The sequence below is a fragment of the Mchenga conophoros genome, linkage group LG5, assembly GCF_057382185.1.
Source record: "Mchenga conophoros isolate Kocher_MC1m ecotype Shallow Benthic linkage group LG5, M_conophoros_male_GT1.1, whole genome shotgun sequence".
NCBI lineage: Eukaryota > Metazoa > Chordata > Actinopteri > Cichliformes > Cichlidae > Mchenga > Mchenga conophoros.
The window spans coordinates 16459440-16478595 of NC_140530.1; the positions used below are offsets into that span (position 1 = coordinate 16459440).

The 19156-nt window shown below is 39.4% G+C and overlaps 1 protein-coding gene and 8 non-coding genes across 9 annotated transcripts; all 9 read left to right on the forward strand.

Moving 5' to 3' along the window:
• The first annotated feature begins 372 nt into the window (after positions 1–372).
• Positions 373–445, forward strand: trnaf-gaa (transfer RNA phenylalanine (anticodon GAA)). Its single transcript has one exon. It is a non-coding gene; the product is annotated as a tRNA-Phe (tRNA).
• Positions 446–872: 427 nt separating this feature from the next.
• Positions 873–945, forward strand: trnak-uuu (transfer RNA lysine (anticodon UUU)). The gene has a single exon. It is a non-coding gene; the product is annotated as a tRNA-Lys (tRNA).
• A 399-nt stretch (positions 946–1344) lies between these two features.
• trnaf-gaa (transfer RNA phenylalanine (anticodon GAA)) lies at positions 1345–1417 on the forward strand. Its single transcript has one exon. It is a non-coding gene; the product is annotated as a tRNA-Phe (tRNA).
• A 1015-nt stretch (positions 1418–2432) lies between these two features.
• On the forward strand, positions 2433–2505 carry trnaf-gaa (transfer RNA phenylalanine (anticodon GAA)). Its single transcript has one exon. It is a non-coding gene; the product is annotated as a tRNA-Phe (tRNA).
• A 427-nt stretch (positions 2506–2932) lies between these two features.
• trnak-uuu (transfer RNA lysine (anticodon UUU)) lies at positions 2933–3005 on the forward strand. The gene has a single exon. It is a non-coding gene; the product is annotated as a tRNA-Lys (tRNA).
• A 520-nt stretch (positions 3006–3525) lies between these two features.
• trnaf-gaa (transfer RNA phenylalanine (anticodon GAA)) lies at positions 3526–3598 on the forward strand. The gene has a single exon. It is a non-coding gene; the product is annotated as a tRNA-Phe (tRNA).
• A 427-nt stretch (positions 3599–4025) lies between these two features.
• On the forward strand, positions 4026–4098 carry trnak-uuu (transfer RNA lysine (anticodon UUU)). Its single transcript has one exon. It is a non-coding gene; the product is annotated as a tRNA-Lys (tRNA).
• A 399-nt stretch (positions 4099–4497) lies between these two features.
• On the forward strand, positions 4498–4570 carry trnaf-gaa (transfer RNA phenylalanine (anticodon GAA)). Its single transcript has one exon. It is a non-coding gene; the product is annotated as a tRNA-Phe (tRNA).
• Positions 4571–7114: 2544 nt separating this feature from the next.
• Positions 7115–17840, forward strand: vamp3 (vesicle-associated membrane protein 3 (cellubrevin)). Its single transcript, XM_085273623.1, has 5 exons — positions 7115–7245; positions 15271–15349; positions 16632–16790; positions 17056–17107; positions 17590–17840. Coding segments are annotated over exons 1-5 (312 nt in total). The 5' UTR covers positions 7115–7243; the 3' UTR covers positions 17610–17840.
• Positions 17841–19156: the final 1316 nt, after the last annotated feature.

Below are 19156 nucleotides of genomic sequence, written 5' to 3' on the forward strand. Positions count from 1 at the left end.
CTCTTTCAGATAATCCCACCGTACAAGCTCTGTAAAGAATCTTTTCCTGCCCCTCGGTCCAACTCACCGCCAGTTGGTTCTCAGCTCAGCTCCTTTGCGAAACCCGGTGTCTAAGACATGCCAATCTCACCAAATCCGCCCTGGGTTTCTCGACACGTTACACTTTCACTTTTTTTCTGTCTTACTTTAAGAGAGCAACTTTGCTCTTTAAGAGAGCAAAGTTCATCACAGTTCACTGTTAAATCCAAAGCTTAAAAGTTCACTTCACATTGATCCAGTGTCTCAGAATGGCAGCTGTAGTGCAGTTTGGCCAGCTGTAGACCTGACTGGTGATTAGAATGCAATTTTTGAGCACTTTCCATTGCAAAACGTGCCGAAATACCTCAGCTGGGAGAGCGTTAGACTGAAGATCTAAAGGACCCTAGTTCGATCCTGGGTTTCGGCAAAGCTATTTTGGTCACCATCTAGGGCTTGGTAGATTTGTTGGTAGGACTTCATTATACGGCCTACAACTACGTGGATCATTGCCATCAAATGAGAAAACAAACACAGATGGTGCAGCTTGCAAACATCCATCAAGTGGAGGTGGAATTTGAAGAAGGTCCTCCTTCAGAAGCTCCCAGGCCTCACCCATTATACCATTGACTTACCTAGGGCTTTGTAGGTTGGGTGATCACACGTCATAATACAGCCTAGCGATGTTTCCCCTAGAATCAAATCCTTCCCTTGGCTCTTGTCTGAAATGACCATTTAATAATATCTAACTGCAAATCCTCACCAGTACCTACAGTAAAATGAGAGGATAAGACATCACGTTTTTACAGAAAAGAAAGACAATATGTGTCCCAGAGGACAAACACGTGACTCTTGTTACCTGGGTAGCTCAGATGGAAGAGCATCAGACTTTTAATCTGAGGGTCCAGGGTTCAAGTCCCTGTCCAGGTGTCTCCTTTGGATCCTTGCCCTTCCATGGCTTTACCTAACAAGCTCAGTTGTTCTTGATAGTTCTGTGACCTCATTGTCATCTTTAGCAAAGTCCATAGACTGCAGGTGGGATGACGATATGGGATTTGTGGATATCAGGGACAGAGGCCTCTTTCAGATAATCAAATCCGCCCTGGGTTTCTCGACACGTTACACTTTCACTTTTTTTCTGTCTTACTTTGGGTGGGACAACATTTAAGAGAGCAAAGTTCATCACAGTTCACTGTTAAATCCAAAGCTTAAAAGTTCACTTCACATTGATCCAGTGTCTCAGAATGGCAGCTGTAGTGCAGTTTGGCCAGCTGTAGACCTGACTGGTGATTAGAATGCAATTTTTGAGCACTTTCCATTGCAAAACGTGCCGAAATAGCTCAGCTGGGAGAGCGTTAGACTGAAGATCTAAAGGACCCTAGTTCGATCCTGGGTTTCGGCAAAGCTATTTTGGTCACCATCTAGGGCTTGGTAGGTTTGTTGGTAGGACTTCATTATACGGCCTACAACTACGTGGATCATTGCCATCAAATGAGAAAACAAACACAGATGGTGCAGCTTGCAAACGTCCATCAAGTGGAGGTGGAATTTGAAGAAGGTCCTCCTTCAGAAGCTCCCAGGCCTCACCCATTATACCATTGACTTACCTAGGGCTTTGTAGGTTGGGTGATCACACGTCATAATACAGCCTAGCGATGTTTCCCCTAGAATCAAATCCTTCCCTTGGCTCTTGTCTGAAATGACCATTTAATAATATCTAACTGCAAATCCTCACCAGTACCTACAGTAAAATGAGAGGATAAGAGATCACGTTTTTACAGAAAAGAAAGACAATATGTGTCCCAGAGGACAAACATGTGACTCTTGTTTCCTGGGTATCTCAGATGGAAGAGCATCAGACTTTTAATCTGAGGGTCCAGGGTTCAAGTCCCTGTCCAGGTGTCTCCTTTGGATCCTTGCCCTTCCATGGCTTTACCTAACAAGCTCAGTTGTTCTTGATAGTTCTGTGACCTCATTGTCATCTTTAGCAAAGTCCATAGACTGCAGGTGGGATGACGATATGGGATTTGTGGATATCAGGGACAGAGGCCTCTTTCAGATAATCCCACCGTACAAGCTCTGTAAAGAATCTTTTCCTGCCCCTCGGTCCAACTCACCGCCAGTTGGTTCTCAGCTCAGCTCCTTTGCGAAACCCGGTGTCTAAGACATGCCAATCTCACCAAATCCGCCCTGGGTTTCTCGACACGCTACACTTTCACTTTTTTTCTGTCTTACTTTGGGTGGGACAACATTTAAGAGAGCAAAGTTCATCACAGTTCACTGTTAAATCCAAAGCTTAAAAGTTCACTTCGCATTGATCCAGTGTCTCAGAATGGCAGCTGTAGTGCAGTTTGGCCAGCTGTAGACCTGACTGGTGATTAGAATGCAATTTTTGAGCACTTTCCATTGCAAAACGTGCCGAAATAGCTCAGCTGGGAGAGCGTTAGACTGAAGATCTAAAGGACCCTAGTTCGATCCTGGGTTTCGGCAAAGCTATTTTGGTCACCATCTAGGGCTTGGTAGGTTTGTTGGTAGGACTTCATTATACGGCCTACAACTACGTGGATCATTGCCATCAAATGAGAAAACAAACACAGATGGTGCAGCTTGCAAACATCCATCAAGTGGAGGTGGAATTTGAAGAAGGTCCTCCTTCAGAAGCTCCCAGGCCTCACCCATTATACCATTGACTTACCTAGGGCTTTGTAGGTTGGGTGATCACACGTCATAATACAGCCTAGCGATGTTTCCCCTAGAATCAAATCCTTCCCTTGGCTCTTGTCTGAAATGACCATTTAATAATATCTAACTGCAAATCCTCACCAGTACCTACAGTAAAATGAGAGGATAAGACATCACGTTTTTACAGAAAAGAAAGACAATATGTGTCCCAGAGGACAAACACGTGACTCTTGTTACCTGGGTAGCTCAGATGGAAGAGCATCAGACTTTTAATCTGAGGGTCCAGGGTTCAAGTCCCTGTCCAGGTGTCTCCTTTGGATCCTTCCCCTTCCATGGCTTTACCTAACAAGCTCAGTTGTTCTTGATAGTTCTGTGACCTCATTGTCATCTTTAGCAAAGTCCATAGACTGCAGGTGGGATGACGATATGGGATTTGTGGATATCAGGGACAGAGGCCTCTTTCAGATAATCCCACCGTACAAGCTCTGTAAAGAATCTTTTCCTGCCCCTCGGTCCAACTCACCGCCAGTTGGTTCTCAGCTCAGCTCCTTTGCGAAACCCGGTGTCTAAGACATGCCAATCTCACCAAATCCGCCCTGGGTTTCTCGACACGTTACACTTTCACTTTTTTTCTGTCTTACTTTAAGAGAGCAACTTTGCTCTTTAAGAGAGCAAAGTTCATCACAGTTCACTGTTAAATCCAAAGCTTAAAAGTTCACTTCACATTGATCCAGTGTCTCAGAATGGCAGCTGTAGTGCAGTTTGGCCAGCTGTAGACCTGACTGGTGATTAGAATGCAATTTTTGAGCACTTTCCATTGCAAAACGTGCCGAAATACCTCAGCTGGGAGAGCGTTAGACTGAAGATCTAAAGGACCCTAGTTCGATCCTGGGTTTCGGCAAAGCTATTTTGGTCACCATCTAGGGCTTGGTAGATTTGTTGGTAGGACTTCATTATACGGCCTACAACTACGTGGATCATTGCCATCAAATGAGAAAACAAACACAGATGGTGCAGCTTGCAAACATCCATCAAGTGGAGGTGGAATTTGAAGAAGGTCCTCCTTCAGAAGCTCCCAGGCCTCACCCATTATACCATTGACTTACCTAGGGCTTTGTAGGTTGGGTGATCACACGTCATAATACAGCCTAGCGATGTTTCCCCTAGAATCAAATCCTTCCCTTGGCTCTTGTCTGAAATGACCATTTAATAATATCTAACTGCAAATCCTCACCAGTACCTACAGTAAAATGAGAGGATAAGACATCACGTTTTTACAGAAAAGAAAGACAATATGTGTCCCAGAGGACAAACACGTGACTCTTGTTACCTGGGTAGCTCAGATGGAAGAGCATCAGACTTTTAATCTGAGGGTCCAGGGTTCAAGTCCCTGTCCAGGTGTCTCCTTTGGATCCTTGCCCTTCCATGGCTTTACCTAACAAGCTCAGTTGTTCTTGATAGTTCTGTGACCTCATTGTCATCTTTAGCAAAGTCCATAGACTGCAGGTGGGATGACGATATGGGATTTGTGGATATCAGGGACAGAGGCCTCTTTCAGATAATCAAATCCGCCCTGGGTTTCTCGACACGTTACACTTTCACTTTTTTTCTGTCTTACTTTGGGTGGGACAACATTTAAGAGAGCAAAGTTCATCACAGTTCACTGTTAAATCCAAAGCTTAAAAGTTCACTTCACATTGATCCAGTGTCTCAGAATGGCAGCTGTAGTGCAGTTTGGCCAGCTGTAGACCTGACTGGTGATTAGAATGCAATTTTTGAGCACTTTCCATTGCAAAACGTGCCGAAATAGCTCAGCTGGGAGAGCGTTAGACTGAAGATCTAAAGGACCCTAGTTCGATCCTGGGTTTCGGCAAAGCTATTTTGGTCACCATCTAGGGCTTGGTAGGTTTGTTGGTAGGACTTCATTATACGGCCTACAACTACGTGGATCATTGCCATCAAATGAGAAAACAAACACAGATGGTGCAGCTTGCAAACGTCCATCAAGTGGAGGTGGAATTTGAAGAAGGTCCTCCTTCAGAAGCTCCCAGGCCTCACCCATTATACCATTGACTTACCTAGGGCTTGGTAGGTTGGGTGATCACACGTCATAATACAGCCTAGCGATGTTTCCCCTAGAATCAAATCCTTCCCTTGGCTCTTGTCTGAAATGACCATTTAATAATATCTAACTGCAAATCCTCACCAGTACCTACAGTAAAATGAGAGGATAAGAGATCACGTTTTTACAGAAAAGAAAGACAATATGTGTCCCAGAGGACAAACACGTGACTCTTGTTGCCTGGGTAGCTCAGATGGAAGAGCATCAGACTTTTAATCTGAGCATCAGACTTTTAATCTGATATCTTTACAATATCATTTACATTGTGTTCCTTACATTTTCCCCAATTGTATGTTATATTAATCCTATATTTCCGTTTTAATATTTCTAATGTTTGCCTTGTTTTCTTCACTGTCTGGTCTGCCTCTGTCTTGTCTGATTGCTCTGGCTTGGGTCATTAAAGTTCATCACTTTTGCAGTTGAATTTTTGCAGGTGAATTTTTGCAGGTGAATTTTTTGCAGGTGAATTTTTTTCAGGTGAATTTTTGCAGGTGAATTTTTGGCAGGTGAATTTTTGGCAGGTGAATTTTTTGCAGGTGAATATTTGCAGGTGAATTTTTTGCAGGTGAATTTTTGCAGGTGAATATTTTTGCAGGGAAATTTGGAGGATAAAAATTCAGTGTCATAAATTCAATGTCTAAAAATACTTGAATTCTGATGATACTATATTTCTTCCATACTCTAGGAGTTTAGCGTTAAGAGGTCAAGAGTTAATGTTTCCATTGTAACACCCCCAGATTTGAAATAGAAACACTCATTTTTAACACTCGATTTTAGCTACTATCATTTTACACCTCAGAGTTACATTAAAAGAATGTGACTCTGCTTAGAGTAAAATTAACTCTACTTTTGCAAGAAGACTACTAACACCAAAATATTTAACACTTTTGAATTTGCTGTGTATATACTGGTGGAATAATTGCCCAAAGGTGGGCAGCCAGGGAGGAGCAACAAGTCTCTACCCAGAGGAGGAGAGCTGCTGCTGGAGAAAATACTGTGACTCACCCAGACCGTAACAGTTTGGGTCATCTTCCAGACATCTTCCAGGCTGCATGCATACTTTTAACCCTGTGTAGATTAGAGAAAAAAAACAAATCAAACATATGCACCCAGTTCTAGTTGTCTTAAAGTCAATAAAGATGTATTCCGTGCAATCATTTCACCCTGGAGAAAGAACAAAATTACCAAGACATTTATGCCCATGATGAGTGTATGTAAACTTCTGAACACAACTGTAAAGGGATCATTTCTGTTGCTAGGCTATTGTTTCCTTCCTGTGGCCTTTGATTACCCCAAAACACATATCATTATGCGTTTTGATCACTTTGTAATGTAAATTTGTAATGCTGTTATCCTTCAAAAGTAAACTCAGTAAACTCTCTCATAAACTTAACTCGTGTTGGCCAATGTTGTGTTGTTGCAGAATTGTTTTTGCATTAGTTTTGTATGATATGAATCCATTAGCATTTTAGGGAATTAGCACCTGCTCTCTTAAACCACATACTACAACTCAGTGACTGACACAAAAACTCAGTTCTTTCACTGTTGTCTTCAGACTGCATTCAGTTTTTACAGTTTAAGGAAGCACTTAAAGATTGATTTGTTCTAAATGTTTCATATAAATCTGCTATACTTGCATACACACACATATATACTCTCTTTAACAGTTTGAATGAATAAAGTTTCGCTACTCCTATTTTTTCAGTTGTTGGTGGTTAGTATTTGTTGATGACGTGTGGATAGGGATGACTTTTTGTTCTCATAAGCCACATGCTGATCACGGGCTTGGGCCTGCTCCTTGCATGTCTACTGTAGCTTGCAAATAGAAATGAAATAAATAAAAGGTGAATAAGACTGATTTGAGTAGTTAACTCTTTAATGATTATTGACTAAGGTGTGCGAAGTGTGCGTTGCTTTTAATTGCTTTTAATAATGGTAGGCATGCGGAAGCTATAAGCCACGACCTCTTTAATGTTGCCTTCACGTGCTCACCGCAAACTCATGCTTTCATCAAATAAAGTAGTTACCAGATAGTATGATCCGATTTTGTAATTTATTTCTTTAAAATAATTTAGTACTGTAAAAGTTTATGTATTTACTGTAAGTTTGCAGGGAAAATTCTTTTATTTATTTTTTTATTTAAATGCTAAATGTAGTCAACTAAAGGTTAGTCACCAGGCTAAATGGGTTATTATAATTTATTGTCACGTATCGATATCGATATGAAAAGAAATTTCTATGATTTCTGGTTTTATTAAAGTGCGCATTTTCCTTGTGAAATGTAAATACGCGTGATAGTTCCTAATTCCGGCAACCTTGAAAGCGGCACAAAAACCGCTGGTACGGCTGGGACTGTTTCGGCTTGACAGTGAGCTACCAAGCAAAAATCGGCAGCGGTGTCGTTTGAGGAAATTTCGTTTTGCAATGTAAGTCTATCCTATACCGCACACTTTTATTTGTCAGTCAGATGTTGACGATTTCGCTTCCGTTTTTTTTCTGGTAATACTTCAAGACGCGGGCGCAAAAACAACGCCCAGAACTTTTGCTACTAGCCTGCAACAAGTGCTAGTGCCCGTCTTCGAGATGTGAGCTAGCTTAGCCACAGCAGCAACGCTGCATTAAAGTTATCTAACGTTGCTCACTCCTCATCATATCAACTTATCTTTGCTAGTTATGTAGATAGTCAAGAAAGAGTGTACACAATCGGTTTGTATACAGGCCACAGCTGTTACTGTTACACGAATCTTACTGTTAGACAACGATATGTGCTAGCGTTTTAGTCTATGCTTAGAAACTACCGTTTCCTGTGTCGTTGGCCTATCTAAAAACTACTGCTGTATACTTTTATTTAACAAGCTTAAAATGTTTGTGTATGTCGCTTTGTGATTTCTAATTATTGTAGCTCTAATTTGGATATGACTAAAATAATATCAAGACACAATCAAAGGCAACGCAAAGTTGTAAACAGGAAATATAATATTTATGGCCGAAGTGTTTCTGTTTTAATAGGTCGTAATCATGTTGATGACTGGGTAATTAAAATAAGTTTTAAACTATATCTAAGCTGAATACTTGCCACTCCAGTAATAACTTACACCCCGTTGTCGGTAATGCCGTTATCTAACGTTATTTCCATCATCAGCATCTACCGTTTTTTTTCTTTGTTGACACAGTTAGGAACTGTACTCTGATATGTTTCTCGGTCAATATGTGTATTAGTAGGCGCTTTGAAGCTTAGGGGTAATGAAAGAACAAGGGAAAAGACGTGTTTCGTGAGTGTTTACTTTCTGGGAAGGTGTATTGCCTTACAGCATCAAGAGAGGAAGCTTTTTTCCCCCCCTTTTAAACTAATAAATAAATAAATAAATAAAAATATATATATATACACACACACACACAGTGCACATAGAGGCACTGTACTCAGCGTTTTCGTAATGAATCACAGACAGATTTCTACAACTATTTTTGTCCATATTAAACAAAAATCCTTGACAGAGAATTTGCATGTCTTTCTGAAATTGAGTGATGATTTGATTAAACCATAAAAGTCATTCTTTCATGATGTTATAGTCATTTCTGTTCATTGTAGTGATGGTAGTCGATCAGTAGTATAGATACAACAGTGATGATAATGTAAAATTAGGTCCCGGAATGTATGGATAGTAGATTTACAATAGATTTGAAATAAAATAAATCTATTAATGCAAGAGGGTTAACAAGAATATTCAGTTAACCACGATCACAGTTTCTGCACTCAGTCGTTTATTTGAAGTGGTCCAAATGTAACTGGACAATTTACTCCAAAGTTGTTTTAAATTTGTCTCCATCACTTAATTAGCAGTAAGGTTGGTAGTTGAATGCTTGCAACTGTAGCCTTTGCATTTGGAAACTGTGGCTGTGAATCCATAACATATGGTCAAATGGAAACTTAATTCAAATGAAGCAATAAAGCAAAAATAAAATTTATCTGCAATTTTTGTTCAGTGAGTTAAATTGAGGCTGAAAGGCGGGACTTAAATTGCATCTTGATGCCTTTCTTTTTATTTTAATGCAGTGGTGAGCCAGCTCTTCCTTGGTGCCTTAGAACTGAGAACTTGTAGCTAGGGCTGCCACAAACTATTATTTTGATAGTCGACTAGTCACCAATTATTTTTGCCATTAGTCAACTAATCAGATCATGCGTCCATTGGCTGTACAACGTACAGCTTATTGCACCAGCATGCATGTGCTCTTATATAACTATCATTAGCTTATAGCTTTAAATGTTTAAGGTATGTGCTAACTAAAAATAAAGACATGATGATAGTTTATTAAATTTTAATGAAATTTACAGGTTGTTTCAGTGGAGTTTAATAAACTCAGCCGCTATCTAAAATACCTAATTTCCTGGAGGAACCCACCCTAGGGATTAATAAAGTTTTATCTAATATAATATAACAGGACACCGGAGTATATTCTTGAGCATCTCACACTTCTGATAACTGGTTGTCTGCTTGACGTTTATTCAGCAGTGTAAAAACTATAACTTTAATCTCAGCCAAACCGATTTACTCGGGAACAAATAAAATACTGAAAAAAGCCAAACAATAACATTTTTAAGTTATCTAAGTGACTTATATACAGTGTTGGGGAGTAACGGCATACATGTACCGCCGTTACGTATTTAAAATACAAAATATGAGTAACTGTATTCCGTTACAGTTACCGTTTAAAAAGGTGGTATTCAGAATACAGTTACTTTGTTGAAATAAATGGATTACACAGTGGTACTTTCCTGTTTCATATTGTGGTGGGTCAGGACTGTTTGGGTTTTGTTTGACAGCTGTTCTGTTGTTCCAGGTGGCAGCGTTACGGTTGCCATGGTTACAGGGTGACGCTCTCTCTCTGTGTGTTTCCTGGGTGAGAGAGCACCTTTTTGTTGTTGTTGTTGTGCTAAGCTAATAGGCAGAATGCTACAGGTACATGCTGTATGAATGTAGCCTCATAGGCAGTGTAGTCCGTGCTGCTGGGAGAATGGACTGCCATACTTGTTATATGTCTGTGAGTGCGAGGAGGGAGAAAAAGGCGAGTGGAAAAGTACCAGGTGTCATCGAGCAAAAACGGGAGCTGGAAGCATGTAAATATAATAGTAATAATAATAATAACCACTGGAGCCAAGAAGAGTGCCTGACGAGCCCAGTTGTAAGTAAGCTATTAAGACTCGACTGTACGCCGTGTTCGTGTTTTCCTCCGAAACAATAAGTTCCGTTGGAGCAGCCTTTCAACGCCTCTCTCTGTCTCTCGCAAGCAAAGTTGACCCAGACAACAAAGTAAAGCTGTTTTTCGGCTATGAGCCCAACACGGAACCCACCGTATTAGTCAGAGGTCCCTTTACTACGGGTTCGGAGCCGCGGACCTTCAGTAACAGTAATAAATCACAGCAATAGTACATTCACGTAGTTGTAAAAAGCATGATAATATATTAAGTAATCCAAAGTATTCAGAATACGTTGCTGTCATTGAGTAACGTAACGGAATACGTTACAGAATACATTTTGGGGCATGTATTCTGTAATGGAATACATTTTAAAAGTAACCTTCCCAACACTGCTTATATACTAAAAAGTATTTAGTCAGCCACCGATTGTGCAAGTTCCCCCACCTAAAATGATGACAGAGGTCAGTAATTTGCACCAGAGGTACACTTCAACTGTGAGAGACAGAATGTGAAAAAAAATCCATGAATCCACATGGTAGGATTTGTAAAGAATTTATTCGTAAATCAGGGTGGAAAATAAGTATTTGGTCAATAACAAAAATACAACTCAATACTTTGTAACATAACCTTTGTTGGCAATAACAGAGGTCAAACGTTTACTATAGGTCTTTACCAGGTTTGCACACACAGTAGCTGGTATTTTGGCCCAGTAGGTATGGTGTTCTTGGGATGCAACTCAGTATTCTTCTTCCTCCAAACACGACGAGTTGAGTTTATACCAAAAAGTTCTACTTTGGTTTCATCTGACCACATGACATTCTCCCAATCCTCTGCTGTATCATCCATGTGCTCTCTGGCAAACTTCAGACGGGCCTGGACATGCACTGGCTTCAGCAGCGGAACACGTCTGGCACTGCGGGATTTGATTCCCTGCCGTTGTAGTGTGTTACTGATGGTGACCTTTGTTACTTTGGTCCCAGCTCTCTGCAGGTCATTCACCAGGTCCCCCCGTGTGGTTCTGGGATCTTTGCTCACCGTTCTCATGATCATTTTGACCCCACGGGATGAGATCTTGCGTGAAGCCCCAGATCGAGGGAGATTATCAGTGGTCTTGTATGTCTTCCATTTTCTGATGATTGCTCCCACAGTTGATTTTTTCACACCAAGCTGCTTGCCTATTGTAGATTCACTCTTCCCAGTCTGGTGCAGGTCTACAATACTTTTCCTGGTGTCCTTCGAAAGCTCTTTGGTCTTGGCCATGGCGGAGTTTGGAGTCTGACTGTTTGAGGCTGTGGACAGGTGTCTTTTATACAGATGATGAGTTCAAACAGGTGCCATTCATACAGGTAACGAGTGGGGGACAGAAAAGCTTCTTACAGAAGACGTTACAGGTCTGTGAGAGCCAGAGATTTTCCTTGTTTGAGGTGACCAAATACTTATTTTCCACCCTAATTTACGAATAAATTCTTTACAAATCCTACCATGTGAATTCATGGATTTTTCTTTTTTCTTTTTCACATTCTGTCTCTCACAGTTGAAGTGTACCTCTGGTGCAAATTACTGACCTCTGTCATCATTTTAAGTGGGGGAACTTGCACAATCGGTGGCTGACTAAATACTTTTTTGCCCCACTGTATCATGTTTAACCTGAGTAGCGAAAGACTGCAGTGGGTTTGAAAATGGAGTCCGGTATTCTCACCGGAACTAGTGAGCCTTGCCCCCGGCTAGCTATCGACAGTGTTGGGGAGTAACGGAATACATGTACCGCCGTTACGTATTTAAAATACAAAATATGAGTAACTGTATTCCGTTACAGTTACCGTTTAAAAAGGTGGTATTCAGAATACAGTTACTTTGTTGAAATAAATGGATTACACTGCGGTACTTTCCTGTTTCATACTGTCGCGGGTCAGGACTGTTTGGGTTTTGTTTGACAGCTACGTTCTTTTGTTCCAGGCGGCAGCGTTACGGTTGCCATGGTTACAGGGTGACGCTCTCTCTCTCTCTCTCTCTCTCTGCGACTGTGTGTTTCCTGGGTGAGAGAGAGCACCTTTCGTTGTTGTTGTTGTCGTGCTAAGCTAACAGGCAGAATGCTACAAGCATAGCTCTAAAGAATGTAGCATCATGGGCAGTGTAGTCCGTGTTGCAGGGAGAATGAACTGCCATACACGTTATGTCTGTGAGCACGAGGAGGGAGAAAAAGGGGAGTGGAAAGGTACGAGTTGTCATCGAGCAAAAACGGGAGCTGGAAGCATGTAAATATAATAATAACCACTGCAGCCAAGAAGAGAGCGTGACGAGCCCAGTTGTAAGTAAGCTATTAAGACTCGACTGTACACCAAAAATGGCACCACACCATGTAAAAATATAATATAAGCTCTGGCGGACTTGGTTCTATGGTAGGTCTTAAAGGGTTAAAGGCAGCTGGCATCCTTGTACATGCAGTGCTGCCATCTTCTGTTTCAGTCCGTTATTACACTCTTAAATCCTACTACTTATTCCTGCATCTTTTGGGATCTTACAAAGCTTCAAACGACGCGTCGACTATTAAATTAGTCGTCAACAATTTTAATAGTTGACTAATCGTGGCAGCCCCACTTGTAGCCTCATTTATCTTAAATTGGTTTCACTGAAATGGAAAGGAAAATCATAATGCACAAAAGATCCTAGGCTGCATCTGGTTAATTTTTTAGGTACACCTTCAAAAGCCACTGTCATCACTTGTTCCCAATTTGGGACCAGCGAAGTGGTGACATGTGAGTGTCAGCTTTTTGGCCCTGCACCTATATTTATTTCTGTGGTTGTAGATTAGGCACATGCACAGCATTAGTAGAAAAGAGGTGTGTGTGTGTAGACATGGTATCAGACCTACATAGTTCAACTAAAGAGTCTTCACGTGAACTCTGGTGCAATGGCAAAGGTTGCTATCTTTGCACAAGTAATGCCTAAACACAAATGTGAAACTACATAAACCTACACATAGACACACCAATGCACATTGCTAAACTAATTAATGAATAAAAATCGATTATTGTTATTTACAGCTTTTCCAAAAAAGTCAAAGATAGAAACTCATAGACTTGAATACATAAAAATAATGAGTTTGGTTAAAAGTATTGACCAAATTCTTTTTCTTTTTTTTAACCTAACACATATTTGGTAATCCACTCTTTATCCACTTGCTCTTCACGAATACAAAGACCAAACAAAACAAAAGAGAAAAAGCGTTTACTGCATTTGTTTATTAAACCTACCTTCATTGTATCCTAGTTAGACATCAATTTGTTTTTAGCCGAGCCACACATTCCCCAAGGGATCCAGCATTTTTGTTTATTTTTTTTCCAGTTGCATAAATTAGATGCTCTTTTTAAAAATAAATAAATCTTAAAAAAAATTGCAATCCCAGCTCTTGCCATGGCCCTCGTTGAGAAAAATGTGTTTTCATTTAAAGGAAAGTGGGCTGTATGTATATGGCAACCATCAATTTAAAATTATTATGAAACAGTCATATGCACAATGGTACAAACACAATTGGTTCCGGTGAATATTACATGAATCTGAGGCTAATTTTATGTGTGTACTCGTGGTAAGTTCCAGCCTTTTTACATATTAGAGAATGAAGCCCACCACTGATGCTGTAGTGTAGTTTTGATACTAGCAGCAGCTGCAGGAAATGTATATCTGCAGTTTGTTTGTAATAGTTTGCTTGTTTTTTGTGTTTATTTGTATCAAATTCATGCAATCAAAATTCAAAATAGTTTATCTTTTTAAATATACGTGAATTAGACGTGGCTGTAAAGTTGTTATCTTGGGGGCATAGAGGAGAGGCACTTAATCCACCCATTTCACATAGACTTCCTTTTGGAATAACTTGCATCATTGATTGTTTTTCTTCAGGAAACTGGGTACCTTTGGCTTCCAGACAGATGCTGTTTCTGTTGAGTTAACTGTGGCTTGTTCCTGTGTTTTGTTTTGGGGATTGTTTGTTTTTTAAATATAAACACATGTAGTTTTAGCAAGCTCTTGCCATCAACTATATTTTAGCAAACATGGGTATGCCTGCTTATTAGGGCCAGACAGATGTTTAAGATATTTAAGACTGATATTGATATTTGTTGATTTAAAAAAACAAATATCAATACCAACATGCCCTTGCGTTGACAAATCCTGTAACATTAACACTTATAACATATTTTGAGGGTGTTTCTCCCATCTATTCTTTACTTTCATTTTTAAAGACTGCTACAATGCATTGGCAAATCAGTAATATCAGGCAGCAGACTGCTTATATCTGCCTAAACTGTTTTACATTTAAACTAATATTGTAATTTGGCCTGAGTCAGAATTTATGTAATTAATGGCCACACTTGACTTAGACTGAATCATAATAATCTTTGTATAGCCCTGGTGTAAATAACAACCCAACTTTCAAGTTAGTTTCAATGTTACGAAAAGTCATTGCAAAGCAATGCTCTTTCAGGTCAGGGGGTGGCAGTAAATAACCACTGTTAAAAAGCCATTGGGACAATGAATGCATATCATATTTAGGAATCTAAATAAATAATTATTTAAATTAAATCAATGGGAACCAGAAGGAAAAAACTTTTTGCTTTGTCTCCGGTTTATATTTTTGTTATTGTTTTTAACAGTTTCTTAGAGTTAAAAAAAAAAATGCATCAGATAATAATAAATGTGATGCTTGCTATTTTAGCAGGATTGTGTGGGACATCATCTTATTTGAATAGCTTTTCATGCTATCTGATGTCAGCTTTTTAACTGTTAAGAATATACTTAAACCATTATTTTGGGCAAGCATTTACTTAAGCCACATCACTGTCAAGTCTATTATTGTATGAAAAATAATCTCTTGCCACTTATTGTCTATCCTCAGTTGATACAATGGAGCATGAGTTGAGGAACATCAGTGAGGTGTTTTTAATTAATTTAATTAATTTTTTTTTTGTGCGTGCATGGCTGGCTGTTGTGTACAGTCAGAGACACTGAATTGTTCTGTTTTAGCTCACTATGAACTGTTACTCCTGTTGACCTTTAGCTATCCCACAGATTGGGTGCTATATCAAGCAATTTCCTCTGAGAGGACTGTTTTTCTTTTTTCTTGTACCTAAAACTGACTGGTTTCCTTTAAGGTTTTAGTGGGAGATTGTGATGTTATGTAACAGATGTTTCTAAGACATTTCACAGGGGGCTAAGATTTACACTGGTTTTTTTTGGGGTTTTTTGTAAATTTCTTCAGGTCAGCAGTTGGTCCAGAAGGTTCTGCCGCAGCGGCCGGCAATAAGCGCTTGCAGCAGACGCAGGCCCAGGTGGATGAGGTATGAAATATGTGAAAACTGGCTTCTATTTAATTTCAGAATTTAATTTGAGGCCAACAGTTCTATTCTCTTATGGCTTATTGATAAGGATCCCCAAAATATGTTCAAATCTTAATTCATGAGTGCTTTAGTGTTACAAATGCACCAGATCGTTTCCTCTCAAGCTAAGAAATTTGAAACCACCTCTCCAAAGATGCCTGCCCTTAATGCTACTTCATCTCCAACTTCAGGTTCATTTCTCAGTTATATGGTTATATGGTTAATTAAATGCTTATGTACCAGTCCAGCTGTACACAAATAAAGGAGAAGATGCAAGTAGAGAAAGATTCAATCAACAATTTGTATTTATTTATTTTTAAATAATTGCATAGTAGCACAGCCGTAATCCAGGAGTGAATAGTTAAATAATGAAAAGATAGTTGGTGGAGTCACAGTGTCAAATAATAAAAAATCTTTTCAAGCATTAAAAATCCTTAAATAACCTCATCTTGTTCACTTTGCATCATTTTTCTCACCTAGCCTATGGCCTTGAACTCCACCCCTGTCTGTCTTCACTTGCTTTGTGTCACTCCCTCTTTTCCTTGATGTTGGTCTCACACAGAACCTTGCATAACTCTTGGCAGCAGTGTTACAATTCACCATAATGTGGAATAATTTGCTCTCTAATACTCCAAAAGACTGCCAAAGGACATTCAGTGAAAGGCAGTCCTCATCCAGTTTTGAGAAATAGCATTCAGAACCATGTCAGTGAGGCCACTAAGAAAATAGGCTGCCAAGTCTCACTCTTAATTCCCTTTACATCTTGCTCTCTCTCGCTCTCTTGGTTGTAGCCCTTCTTGGGATAAGCCACTCCCTCATAGATCTTTAACCTCTGCACGTCACAGAAAGTGTCCAATTGGCTGCCAAACGCTTACATAATCACTGTCTCCATGGTTATGTAAGGCATGCACGGGCCTACACCCTCCCCTCCAACCTGCAGCTCTGTCTGAGAGGAGGGGCAGTAGTTGGGTTTGTGGATCAGTGGAACATATGGGTTACGTGTAATCTGTGTTTATGCACATGCATGTGTGTCTGACTAAAAGTGGAGTCTGTAGGAGTTATTTTACCCTGTTGATTTATTTATTTGGCATTTTTCTTCTTTCTCTTATGATTCTTTCCTATGCCCTCCAGAGAAAAACAAATTAGGGCAGATTTATTTACAGTGAGGGCTCAAGATTGCCTAACACCCATGTACATCAAGAAACAGATTGCAAAAAATGAATATTATGTTTGTTTTGAGTAGGTGGTGGACATTATGCGTGTTAATGTGGACAAAGTGCTGGAGCGTGATCAGAAGCTGTCTGAACTGGATGACCGAGCCGATGCACTCCAGGCTGGAGCCTCCCAGTTTGAGACCAGTGCAGCTAAGCTGAAAAGGAAGTACTGGTGGAAGAACTGCAAGGTGCTTAAACAAAGTTTGGTTCAAAAGTCACACACTTTCCACCACTTTAAATAACAATTACTCTAACTGATATGATGCACTCTATTTTTAAAGTCTTCAAAGACTGAGGTTTACTAAATTAATTGTTTTTATTTAACTACACAACTTACAGTATATATTTGCATGACTTATGGTGAAGTCTTCCTGTTTTTATTCAACAAAATGAGGAGGTATTACAGATATAGTTCTTGTGTAATAACGTAGAAATTATCTTTAATTGTTTCAGATGTGGGCGATCCTGATAGCTGTCATTGTGTTCATCATCGTCATCATTATTAGTGAGTATTAAGGATGTGCTCATCAACAGTGTTGTTACAGTTTGTGTTACTTCAAACATAAAACAAAGCATTAAGAACTCTCTACAGTGTTGTAGTTTCGCAAACTGTGTTAGGTGTACTGCTACATTGGTGCTCTTTTAAGAGGCAAACACACATCAACTGTTCAAGATCATGTGATGTGTCATTTGATGACTTATCTGATAAGAGTTATAAAGTTTACGGACTTTGCCCCCAAACATTCAAAAAGCTTTATTTACTTAAAGTTTTACATCTACTATCCATACTATTCCCCCATCATTATTCATGCTAGTTCATGTTATGGATGCAGTAAGCCAAGAAGAAGTACACCCAATTACATAATGCAGCCTCTGTCTTTTGCTTTTATGGAATTCCCCCCCACAGTTCCTTTAGTGTCATATCTCTCTTTTATAATGTCTTATATAAAACATTTGGTTTAAACAAACTTGTTAATTCATTCACAGTCTGGAATTACTCTAAGTAAGCAACAGGAGGAGGAGGGGTAGAAGATACGATAAAGAAGAGAAGTGGAGCTATGTGACTCGTGTCTCAGAGTAGCTCCACATTTTCCACCTCTACAGGGGTCTTCATTCTTTGTTCTGGATTGCCCTGTGTGTGCGTGTGTGATTGCTTATGTGCCTTAGTCACAGTTTTAACCTATAACATTACAAAATTCCAGACATTACTAGGATATATACATACCAAAGAAAACAAACATATGTACAGAAATGTGTTTATAACTTGACTAAAGCCCAGTTATAAATATGAGTCTAAACAGACTTTGGCAGAACACACACACACACACACACACACACACATACTCAAACCTTAAGACTAGAATTGAAGAACATTGTAAACTCTCCTCAACTTGTATTTTTATATTTTATTAACAATTGTTTGATTCCGTGTGCCAGGCTAAGAGAAGTGCCTTTAAGGATTAGCTGTTCAGTGGTATAGTTTAGATTGTAACAGTAATCCTGCGTATGGTGGAAGAGATGCCCCTTCCCAGATTTAAAATATTTCTGCTCTTGATAGTGTAACACCAGTATTTTTTTTTCCTCTCTCATGCTTTTTCTTACTTAATTGGTCAGCTTTACAAATATTAGTGAAATCTAATTACTCATTTTATTTCTGCACATGGTTAAGTGCTGATCAGGTCCAATGTTTAAGGAGTTAATGTTAGATCTGAATGAAGAGGAAAGTCATTCTGACAACACAAAGCTTACTGGTAATGGGTAACGTACTGTTGAACCACCTCACTGTGTCCATTCCTGTTCATGTCATTTTCAGGCAGTAATTGGGATGCAGTAAAAGTTTGCATGAGCTTGTGTTTAGATTGAGTGCTGGTCATGTTTACTATAAGTAGCATGCTCATTGCCTGACAGATTTGCCATAAAATGTAAAAGGAAAAAAAAAATACACAGAAGTGCCATCATGAGGTATCAAGAGATTAATTATCTCAATTAGTTGCTCTTAAGTGTGGCAGAAAAATGGCCTTTATGTAATAATAATGATCAACAATTAAGAGGAAAGAAAATCTGCAGTTTAGCTTTAGACTTTGATAGGTGTCTCCAATGGAGAACAGCCAAAAATGCAGCCATACCTTCTGAACACATGTACCAGCCAGCCAGAGAACAAGTAGTGCCTTGTGAGCTCCCTGTCCAGCAGATACTGTGCAGCTAGCCTGTGCTATCAGTTGAATTTAACCTTTAATAAAGACCTTTGGATCAACGCCAGTGTGAAGAAACATTCTTGTTGATGCACAATGCTTCTAACACAAAACAATTAAAAATTCTAACATGCCATATTTGTCATACAGTTATTTGCATTCTGTTAAATGTAGAGTTGATCATAGTTAGGCTATAGTATGTTTTTTTTTTTTTTTTTTTTTGTTTTTTTTTTTTTTTGTTTTTTTTTTTTGTGATGTTTAGGTCAGTACTGCTGAGCATCATGGGCGATATAGAGTGGAAATATTTTGTTGGTCCATGGCATTGTGATACATGTGACACTAACACTGGATTTGGGATTGCT